At 24.5% G+C, this 12,664-nt stretch overlaps 1 protein-coding gene and 1 long non-coding RNA gene across 5 annotated transcripts in view; one reads left to right on the plus strand and one right to left on the minus strand.

Moving 5' to 3' along the window:
- The window catches only part of LOC107995697 (uncharacterized), a 100,726-nt gene extending 88,077 nt beyond the window's left edge, over positions 1 to 12,649 (plus strand). For all 3 annotated transcript variants that reach the window (XM_062080824.1, XM_062080825.1, XM_062080826.1), the window contains exon 13: positions 11,541 to 12,649. In XM_062080824.1, coding sequence (XP_061936808.1) covers positions 11,541 to 11,782 — 242 coding nt within the window. In that variant the 3' untranslated portion in view covers positions 11,783 to 12,649. The remainder of the gene's footprint in view (positions 1 to 11,540) is intronic.
- On the minus strand, positions 5,519 to 10,842 carry LOC133666842 (uncharacterized). Of its 2 annotated transcripts, XR_009831574.1 has the most exons (5): positions 10,012 to 10,842; positions 9,012 to 9,093; positions 8,369 to 8,653; positions 7,806 to 8,144; positions 5,519 to 7,656 (listed from the first exon to the last, which is right to left on the minus strand). It is a non-coding gene; the product is annotated as an uncharacterized LOC133666842 (long non-coding RNA). The 2 variants fall into 2 exon arrangements; XR_009831573.1 differs by lacking the exons at positions 9,012 to 9,093; positions 10,012 to 10,842 and having other exon boundaries at positions 8,369 to 8,932.
- Positions 12,650 to 12,664: the final 15 nt, after the last annotated feature.

Here is a 12,664-nt window from a genome sequence, read left to right on the forward strand (position 1 = left end):
TTCGATTCGCGTCTCGAATTAAACAACGTTCTGATTGGCTGATTCACAATGCTTATTTTTTTCATTTAAAAACCGCGCGAAAAATGAAATATAATATATAAATAAGATATATTAATTGTTGTTGCTTAGAATCTTATACAGATATAATTATTGGAAAAATAAAAATTTATTATTAATAAAATTATTAAATTAACGAAGATAGTAAAATAATTACAATACAAGGAAGGAATTCAATATAAAGATTAATTAAATTTAAATAAAAGAAAAACACAAAAAAGAAATTTAACAAAAAACTGAAATAAATTCATGAAAATTGAAAAAATAAAAAAAGAAAATAATATAAAAACTAAATTTAATATAAAACTAAATTAATTGAAACGTAAGAATTAAATTTAACTTAAAAATAAATAAATTTAAAAGATTAAATTAATATAAACATAAAATATCAACATAAAAATTAATAAAAGAAACTCAAGAGAAAAAACACAAAAGAACATTTAACCTAACAATTAAGTATAAATCTGAAAAAACACAAAAACTTACTTAACATAAGATTCAAAAACATTAAGAAAGTTTGAAACATAAATATTATAAATTTCATATTAAGATAAATAAAATTAAAATATAAAAGTAGAAAAATATTAAAATTAAAAATATTTAAATAAATTTAAAAAATTTAAAAAACATAAATAGAATTTGATAGATATATTAATGGAAATAGAAAAATAAATATATAAAAAAAATAATTTAACATTGTAGTACATAAATACTGAATAATGAAAACATAAAAAAGAATATAACACAAAAGCTAACTATTATAAAATAAAAAAGGAATGATAAAAAATAAGAAAAGAATTTAACCTCAAATCTAAAAATCTAAAACATCAAATAAGAATTTAACCTGAGTGTTAATTAATATAAATAAGATAGAAAAAACATACATAAAAGAGAAAACTTTGTTTAATTTCTTGTATAAATTCTTATTTCCTTGATTTAGATAATTATATAGTAATTAAATCCTTCTCTTATGTCTTCTAATTGTTTTAGATTCTTTTCTAACTTTGATATTAAATTCTTCTCCAATGTTTCAATTTTTTTACTTTATAATAATTAACTTTTATATCATATTCTTATTTCATGTTTTATTAATCATTTATGTATTACAATGTAAAACTCTTTTCTTATATATATATATTGCAGCATAGTGAAATTTAGTTGGTTATGTTGCAACAGATAAAAGAATTTAATGTTACATTATGTAAATAATGAATAAATATAGAAAAATAAAAAAGAATATAACACAAAAGCCAACTACTATAAAATAAAAAAGGAATGATAGAGAATAAGAAAAGAATTTAATCTCAAATCTAAAAATCTAAAACATCAAACAAAAATTTAACCTGAGTGTTAATTAACATAAATGAGATAGAAAAAACATACATAAAAGAGAAAATTTTGTTTAATTCCTTGTATAAATTCTTATTTTCTTGATTTAGATAATTATATAGTAATTAAATCCTTCTCTTATGTCTTCTAATTGTTTTAAATTCTTTTCTAACTTTGATATTAAATTTTTCTCCAATGTTTCAATTTTTTTTTACTTTATAATAATTAACTTTTATATTATATTCCTATTTCATGTTTTATTAATCATTTATATATTACAATGTAAAACTCTTTTCTTATATATATATATTGCAGCATAGTGAAATTTAGTTGGTTGTTATGTTGCAACAGATAAAAGAATTTAATGTTACATTATGTAAATAATGAATAAATATAGAAACATAAAAAAAGAATATAACACAAAAGCCAACTACTATAAAATAAAAAAGGAATGATAGAGAATAAGAAAAGAATTTAATCTCAAATCTAAAAATCTAAAACATCAAACAAGAATTTAACCTGAGTTTTAATTAACATAAATGAGATAGAAAAAACATACATAAAAGAGAAAATTTTGTTTGATTCCTTGTATAAATTCTTATTTTCTTGATTTAGATAATTATATAGTAATTAAATCCTTCTCTTATGTCTTCTAATTGTTTTAGATTCTTTTCTAACTTTGATATTAAATTTTTCTTCAATGTTTCAATTTTTTTTTACTTTATAATAATTAACTTTTATATCATATTCCTATTTCATGTTTTATTAATCATTTATGTATTACAATGTAAAACTCTTTTCTTATATATATATATATATATATATATATATATATATATATATATATATATTGCAGCATAGTGAAATTTAGTTGATTGTTATGTTGCAAAAGAATTTAATGTTACATTATCTAAATAATGAATAAATATAGAAACATAAAAAAAGAATATAACACAAAAGCCAACTACTATAAAATAAAAAAGGAATGATAGAGAATAAGAAAAGAATTTAATCTCAAATCTAAAAATCTAAAAAAATAAAATGTTACAAAAGAATGTAACATAAGTGTTAATTGAATTAGGGGGAGAAAAAACAGAAAAGAAATTTAATATAACAATTAAATCTAACAAAGAAAAGAAGAATTAAAAACATAGAAAAGAAAAATTAAATATCATAATACACAAAATTGCCAATAAAAAAAATTGTCGCATATAATTAATTTAAAAATTGAAGAAATTCAAAGAAAAACACTGTTAAAACATAAAAGAAGGATTTGGCATAAATAATAATTGAATTAAGAGAGATATACATCAAAAAAGTCATATAACAACAAAATAATATAATAATATAAAATCTAACTGAAGAGAACAAAAATTTTACATTGTAATAAATAAGTAATAAATAAGTATAAAAACATAAAAAGAGAATAAAACGCAAGAATATAATAAAAAGTTAATAATTATAAACTAAAAATAATTGAATAAAAAATATAAAAGATTTTTCTCCGAAGAAGATAAAGTAGAGTAAGAATTAAGTATTATTGCTATCTTTTGCCATTATTGCCATCTAGTGTTTACTTTTAGAAAAATATTTCTTGCAAGAGGGCTTGCAAGAGATGGTGCTCGTATTCAATTCTTATCTTATCTATATTCACCTATTTCTTATTATTTCCTGTGTGTGTTATTTACTTAACGTACGTTTCATTTACGGAAGTAAAATATAAATATATAAACGAAATATTGACAAGAAATAGATTAACCCGACATCTTACGGGATTTTGTACAATATGTTCTGAAATATCAATCAAAAAAAATCAGATACTCTACGTATACAATATGTCACGTATACTTACGTATAGAATATTGTCACTCAAAGATAGAAAAAAAGAAAAATCTTATATTTTATAAATTTTACAAATTATTTTATTCATAAATAAATTCTCCTTTCGGCTGCATGATTGCGAAACATTCAAATTCAAAACGTTTCGATCGTTGCGCAACACGAGCAACAAAAGGAGTTAGAAAAAAAGAACCGACGCGGAAGACTAAGACTGAAAATAAAATTTAAATTAAGAGACTCTCTATCAATATTTTACACTTCCAACGTTGTGAAAATGAAAAATGATTGATAGTGAAAAGCGCAAAAAAAAAAAAGAAAAAAAATAAGCCAAATAAGCTTCCCAAAAAGCACTACATCATTTTACTACAAACAAACTACTACCCATCTACTTATCTACAACATCTACTTTTCTACGATACATTACTTTATTTAATACTTTATTTGATTGTGTATGCACTTAATTCTAAATATATTTTCTTTCAATCAGTCATACAATCAATCATACAATCTTTTGTTTATGTAAAAAATCATAAAATAACATTAACATTTTACTTAATGCTCTAAATGATCTTTTCCCTACCTATATAAAAATTAAATATTTTTTTTTGTAATTTTGCCTATTGAAAATCTAACAAATTCTCTTCAAAATCACATCCATATTCACAATCATATCTAACGACACACAATTTTCAAAAAATTTGATACGACATAAACCACATGTGGAGAGGAATATGCAAATCAGGAAAAATCAATGATGGCTAGTGAACAAAATCACGTGGCTATCAAGTATCAAGTATTTGTTTATAACGAGGAAGTTAAGGATGGCAGGATGATCACACGTTGCCTTGAAAAATAGGAAATATTGGTTTGGAAAACGAAACAGAGTAGGAAAGGCGAGATTGATCTTTTTAATAATAAGAAGAACGAAACATCGTTTATAAATCCTATCTGTTAGAAAGCTGAATGTTTCTTACAATCTATCCTACTTAATACAAAAATTAGAATATTTATCGATGATGATGAGATGTAATCCATTTTGTTGAAAGGTGAAAATGATTCCTGAAACAGACTATACAGCAGAATTAGTGAACACAATAACAAAAATAATTAATTTCTAACAAATATTAGGATCACACATTATTTTCTTCTCTTTATTTTCTTCAATTCAAACCTGTAACAAACTCAATTACTGGATTAGTAATTAAAAAACAATTTACAATTTACAATTTACAATTAATATTAATAAAATATTAATTCTAAAAAAAAACAAATCAAATTATTAAAATGTTGTTAAGCAATTCATGATTTTAAATGAAAAATATTCATCGATAAAAAAGAAATATATTTTTAATAGTATTTTCAATAACAAATGCTCTTAATAAAGGGGTGCTGAAAAGAAAAAAACGACGAAACGGTAACCAGAAGGGTTATTTTACCAAAATAATTATCCACTCAATGTAAACCCGAACAAACCGTGAGTGGAATTTCTTTTTTTATTTCGCAACACTAATATACTATATTAAAATCTCAAAAGAAAACGCGAAGAGTGCTTCATTATATTTTCAATGCAATTCATCAACAAAAAAATAATAAAAAAAAAAAAAAAAGATAAAAGATTCGCGAAAACATATACGAAACTCTAACTAAACTAATTTATGCACTCATATTCTATTATACACGCAACACTAATAGCGGAAGATTGCAGTCATAATCAGAGACTGCCGTCGTACAATCACCCTTTGTACAGCCCTTTTGGCTGTAATAGGTGATTCAGGAGCTGGAGCGTACTTCCACAATCCAAATGGAAGAAATATGGGCAATTTGGGCAAATAAACGCAACACTACTATAAAAAACGCGATCATTCATCAACGCAACACTAATTCTTCAAATGAATTTAATATAAAATTTATTATTATTCTATAAATCTAAAAAGCTACTTTAAATATCATAAATCATTTTTAAATAATTACATTAAATAGAATAAATTTACATTTATACTAAAAAAAAACTGAAAAAAGTAAGTCTAATTCATAATGAAAATAATTAAAAGCAACCGCGATTTTTTTTTTCAACGCAACGCTATAGCAAACGCGATCTTTTTATCGCAACTCTAATTCAACCCGATATTAATTAATCGCAACACTAATGCAAAACCGCGATTTGCCCATGATGACTGGATGAACGATGGGCCAGCATGCAAATTGGCCAAGACGATACAACATATACTACGTATTACTAAAACGAGCACAATGACAAAGTAGTAACAATGACTTCCCATTCTTTGGATCCAAACAAGATCCAAAAGATGAGAAGCCATTCGTTGCAGCCCTCTTCGTGACAGTTTGTCGGGCCTCTTCGGTCTTCCTCCTTCGGGCGCAATGCCCGCTGAAACTTAAATCTAGGCTCGAGATTCACTAATCGCAAACCAAAGAAAAAAAGAAAAAAAAAGGACTAAATCGCGAAAGCTAAGAGCACATGGACGATCAACGATCGCAATGATCGTTCTTCGTACATGCGCAGAATCTCAAGCGCAACGTTCGTTTCGAAAGCAAATCGCGACCGCGACCGCGAAATTCGAAAAATCAATGAGAAAAGCCAGAGACAAATGGCGTAATCGTCCATTTATCTCAGCTTTGCCCTCGATTTATCAAATTTTATTTCCTGAAACAGGTTGTCACGCGAAAAACGCGCCTACCCGATCAGAGACTGTGACAACCTGCCCGGCCCTACCTACTTATAATTAAACAGACACACCAGAAGTATACTACCTATCCTACCTAGCCCTATATTTAAAAAAATGGCAAAACAGGCATACCAACACATTCATTCCACGATTCTCACGCATAACACTCGGGCGCAAATGCCTACACTAGGGAAAGCGTCCCGGGACACCTCCGACACCCGAGCTTGGCACACTACTCGCACACTCTAACTTTACGTACCTTTTTCTGAAATCGACTGACGATGGCTAGCGACCATTGCGTGAAACGCGACAAAAACGCGCGTATCTATATTTTAATTCTGAATATTTATGAATACGTAATGTTTTCTAAAAAACTAGAGTGAATAGTTCCATTATTGTGAACCAAAATTATCATTAAAATATCATTGTAACTTTGAGAATAAAGATTAATAATTAGTCTTATTATTTATGAGTTATTCGCAATATTTAATTGCGAATATGTTCGTAAATTGTGATTAAATAATGAAGGAAATAATAATTGAAACGACGCAATTCCACAGCCTAACTATACACACACAATGTGGAAAATACATCGTGCACGATACACTAACGCATCGTCAGTCGCTAAAAAATTTGTATTAGCTTATGAACTAAAGTCATCATACTCATTGCCTCTCCCTCATTCAAGTAGCACCTGGGCACGTGAATGAGTTCCTGGCAATGAACACGGAAAGGGTTAAATCTGAAAATCCTGAGCTAAAAAGATATTAATATATCCATCTATGTATCTAACGGACTAATATTCTTTGACTTTGCATTTTGCATAATATTCTTCATATTATATTTCAAATTATTTGTAACTCTACTTTATACTTTATTTTATTAATTGAATAAATTATTAAAATTTTAGCATATTAAATATTTAATATTGAATTAAAAAAAGAAATTAGAATTCATTGTAATTTAACTAATTTATATAAATATTAATAAAAATATCCTCAGACGATTCCTTCATCAGAGCATATTTTTAAAGACACAAGAATAATATTCAAAACTTATTGCTCTGATTCTAAAATCTGCCTGTCGCGAAATGTCTTCTTGCATAAAATTTAATTCACATTTGTACGAATAAAAATTGAACTTTATTATTCACTAGTGTTGTAAATCATATATTGAAGTTATATGAAATTATTATGTAAATTATTATGTATATCACAATAATCAAGTTGATCAAATAACATAAAATGTTACTCTGAAGGATTTTGAATTAGAGAAATTCAACCTAAGTATTGTTATATTATTATTATTATTATATTATTATGTTATATACTAATTATTATTATACTGATAATTATTATACGTTTTGACATTAGAAAATTACTAAACATTTAATCAATATATTAATAAAACATTTAATAAATTAATCAAAATAGTATTAATCAAAAACGCGAAATGCAAGAAGACTCTAGCCTGAACTAATAAATAAAACACAAAAAAATAATTGTTACTACTCACGGGTATTTATTATAAGTAAATACCCGCGGTCATTGTGCTCGTGCAAAATTCTACGTATACAACCAATCACTCGTGTCGATTCGGATCTTTCATCCTACGACATGGTTGAGTGACCGGAGGAACCAAAAAGCATGCGACTCACCATATGATGCGACGAACGCCTTCCCTGTTATTGTAGCCCAGAAGTCATCGAGAAGAAGGTTGTCATCATGTAGGAAGATGAAGAAGAAATCTGTGACAAAACATCATAATTTAAAACATCGTTCTGATTACTTGAAAAAATTGAAATACGATACGAAACTATTAAATTTGCAATGATATGTAATAATGATATGTATTTAAATTCTAATTAAAAATTTAGATAAATAAAAGGATAATTACCTCTTCGCGTGATGGATGATCACTTTATTCTCTTGAGAGAAGCACTGACTCTACCCTATACCGAAAACGAATATTTAAAATAAAAAAATAACAAAATAAGAAACTAATAACGCGTTCGTATATATTCTGTCTAATCGGCGAACAAGCACTGATTCTAATTTCGCGTGCAATTATATATATATATATATATTAAATTTAATTAAAGCTATTGCGCTTTAAAAATATATTCAAAATACTGTTACGAAGCAAACACTGATTCTATATAACCACATTGCGCGTGGTCACAAATATTTTTTAAGAATAAAATCCAAGAAAAATCTTCATAAAGATGATAAGCATCTGTAAAATAAAATGTGAAATATTGTAATTCTTTTTCTTAAAAATATAACATTCGTTATTTAAAATCTTAGAAAAAATGGAATTATTTAATAAAATATTTAACTTTAATAAACTTTAATAAAAAATTAAGTTTCTAATAAATTTTAATAATAATAGAAATATGAAATTCTATTAAATATAAAAGATTAAAATATAAAAAATGAAAATCTAACGATTCTTCTTACCTCTTCGCGTGGTGGATGATCGCTGTATTCTCTTGAGAGAAACACTGATTCTACCCTATACCGAAAACGAATATTTATAAAAAGAAAAAAAAATAAAAATAAGAAACTAATAACGCGTCCGTACATAAATTATAATCGGCGAACAAACACTGCTTCTATAGTCGCGTTTGATTATTCTAATTAAATTTAATCAGAGCTATTGTGCTCTAAAAAATATTAAAAATATACTATGACGAAGCAAATACTGATTCTATTAACCGCATTGCGCGCGGTCACAAATATTTTCTGAAATTAACATTAAATTAGTAGAGGGATAGAGAAAAATAGAAGAAGAAGCAATATCTTTTTGATATTTTTCTTCTTCTTCCTATCGAGCATTTGTTCTGAAAATACTGCCTTTTTATTTTAATTGGTTATAAATTATGTAATAAAAATGTTACCAATTATTTATTAATATCTGAAATTTAATAAAAAAATTTTTTTTTTCACTTTCTTTTAACTAAAATGTAATTTTATTACATCAATTGCTTAACAACAATCACTACAATAATCCAATAAAACAGAATAAAAATTTATACAGAATAAAATTTATACAGAATTTATACAGAATAAAAATTTATACATATGAAATATAAAATTTTACCACGAAAGAAAGTCACCAAGAAAGACATGGCGTCCATATTGGAATTTTTCCCGCCTTCGAGATCTACTATGACCAATTAAATCTGCGCAGAAAGAAAGTAAAATTTTTAAATAAATGAATAAAATGTATATAAAATTATGATTAAATTATGTTAAAATATTACGACAATCAAATCAAATAACAACTCAGATAAGCCATCTTGTTAATTCGACACTCGATTTATATTATAAATGAGGAATTATTTAGTTGTCAAAAAATTATCAATTCTAATAATGCTGAATAAAACATTGAATAAAAATATATTAATTAAATCAAAACGCACAAATGATAATAAAAATAGCTACAAAAAGTAATATTAAAATCCACGTCTCGAAAAAATTTCAAACGTTTAATCGTCACGACGAATCATGTCGAACGATGTCACTGCGCTTCGATTTCGCGCATCGAATAACAAGATGGAGAGGGGATACGCTCGACAAGTCGAAACATGTTTGAACACGAATCCAATTTCTTGGAAATATAATGTCTCATAAGGAATGTTTCTAGCCTCGAGCAAAATATAAACGATAGACTAAAAAAAGTAAACAATAAACATACACTCGAGACGTTGTATACAATATATATATGGAAAAAATATACGTTACTTGAATATTTCGATCTCACGGAATGAATCGTAACAAATCGTGAAAAATTTCTATTCTATTAACACGAATAAAATTAGAAAAATAAAAATAAAAAAGCGTAAAATAATTAAATATAATTAAAATTAACCATATATATAATTTAAAAAAACCAATAGACGATTTCAAATTCTGTCTCGAAATATTTCGATACGGGATCTTAATGACGCAATAGATGTAAAATGAACAATCCAAGAAAAAGACACAAAGAAACACAGAAAACCGATTAATTTCGTTTTCACTACACTGAATGGATTATTTAAAAAATAAAATTAACAATAATTGATAAATTTGATAAAAATTAGAGTAAAATAACTTACTGCGTAATCCGAATTCGCGACGATGCGTCCACTCCACACAATTTTCAACTGTAGACTGACGCCATGCGCAGTATGATGCGCAGTATGATGCGCACTGATTCGATTCGCGTCTCGAATTAAACAACGTTCTGATTGGCTGATTCACAATGCTTATTTTTTTCATTTAAAAACCGCGCGAAAAATGAAATATAATATATAAATAAGATATATTAATTGTTGTTGCTTAGAATCTTATACAGATATAATTATTGGAAAAATAAAAAATTTATTATTAATAAAATTATTAAATTAACGAAGATAGTAAAATAATTACAATACAAGGAAGGAATTCAATATAAAGATTAATTAAATTTAAATAAAAGAAAAACACAAAAAAGAAATTTAACAAAAAACTGAAATAAATTCATGAAAATTGAAAAAATAAAAAAAGAAAATAATATAAAAACTAAATTTAATATAAAACTAAATTAATTGAAACGTAAGAATTAAATTTAACTTAAAAATAAATAAATTTAAAAGATTAAATTAATATAAACATAAAATATCAACATAAAAATTAATAAAAGAAACTCAAGAGAAAAAAACACGTATTTTAAAAAAATATTTAACATAACAATATTAACATAAACATAAAAGTTATTATTATAATTATAATAATAATAATTTATTGAAAATAACTTAAAAAATAGAAAGATTAGAATATTTTGTAAAATGAAGAGAAATTTATCATAAGAGTTAAGAGATAATAAATTTTAAAAATTATCTCTGGAATGTCAAAGGCATTCAGAGATGGCGCTTGTCTTCAATTCTACTAGTTTGGCATTAAAGAAATGTCCTCTTGGAAAATTGATTTTCATGATACTTTTATTTTTTTTTTATGATGTATTTTATTTTATTCTTTTATTTCTGATGTATTATTATATAAAATTTAGTTGAATATATTTTTAACAGTTTGTCAAAATTACAACGTATTTTATTTTTTAATGTAGAAAAATATAGTTAGTACATCTTCAATTTTATAAAACTCTCGCTTATATTATATACATTTATTATATTTTATTCTTTAATTTATATCATTTCATGTATAATGATTTTTAAATATCCAAAAACATTAAATTCAAAAATTTGAAAAAATATAATTGTATTTTTAGAAATAGTCTAGAATATTAATTAATTTTTGTTATTGGGATTAATTTACGATATAATAATTTTTATAATTTTTAAGCATCAATTTTGAATTAAATTGTAAGTAAAAATGAAAAATAGATTATAAATAATATATTTCCTCTGATTTTTAAAAATATTTTGTAATCTTATTCTGATCCGTAAGGGATTTTATTTTGCGTTTTAAGTAAAAAAAGTGAATTGAATATCAATTATATTCTCTATCTTATTATATAATATAATATAATAAAAAAATAAATTATAACGAATTTAAATATTATAATATAACAAATAGTTAAATATGAATTAGTATATATTTAAAAAATAAAATATATAAAATAATTATTAAATCTGGTTTTCTTCAGGTATCACTTCTAACGGTTATGGCTGTGCCAGACCTGGACGACCTGGAGTCTATACAAAAGTGCATCATTATCTTCCTTGGATTGAACATGTAATTTCTAGAGAAGATATTCGATCTTCAATAGCTTCTTGCAAAGGTCATCGATGTCCTTTAGGCGAGTGTTTGCCAAAATCTCGAATATGTAATGGATTTCTAGAATGTTCAGATGGTAGCGATGAACGTAATTGTTCTATTAATTTATAGAAATAAAGACTGATTGTATTTGTATTTATTCGTTCCATCTTATATATTAAACGAACGAATTAATTAAAATAAAAGAACTTCAATATATAAAAAAATTTATAAATTTATATTTATATAAATTATAATATAATATTATATTAAGAATTTATATAAATTTATAAATTTTGAAAACAATTATAGCATAGATATAGCAAGAAGATAAAAAAAAAGAATTAATTTTTTGAAGTTAAGAAACATACTGAAAATACTAAATATATGTTTCATCATTAAAATATGAAATTTTCCATCTTTGGAAATATTGCTGTGAAATAAATATTCGTTGATTTTATATAAATGTGCAATAAATAGCTAGAAATCAAAAGTTAAAGATAAATGTTAGAGAGTGTATTCATCAAATGTAAAATGTTTCAAAAAATTTTAGTTATTAATGATAACTAATAATACTATTAACACTAACTTATACTCTTTTATACAATTATCTTTGCATTTGATAGTTAACAATAATATGTTTAAATTACAGGAATAGATTTACTAATTATATATATAGATACATAATAGATTTACTGATTATATTAAGAAAATCTTCGTAATTAAATTTATAACATGAATAATTGCGAAAAATAGTATTTTTGAATCACCCAATTGTTAATTCATAAATACTTACTACTATAGAAACCTGGCATTTTGATTCTTTTACTTTATTAGTTACAAAAATGAATCTTAAGGCCATGTATATCATGTTCATTAATTTCAATTTCTTTGTAAACTGCAAGTTTTTTAACATAATGTATATATATATTATATCACATCTAATTATGTAAAAAGATTCTTTTAATGCTAATAAATAAGAATTTTTAAAAAAATAAATTCTTGTTCATAATT

The sequence above is a fragment of the Apis cerana genome, linkage group LG10 (genome assembly GCF_029169275.1).
Source record: "Apis cerana isolate GH-2021 linkage group LG10, AcerK_1.0, whole genome shotgun sequence".
NCBI classification, from domain to species: domain Eukaryota; kingdom Metazoa; phylum Arthropoda; class Insecta; order Hymenoptera; family Apidae; genus Apis; species Apis cerana.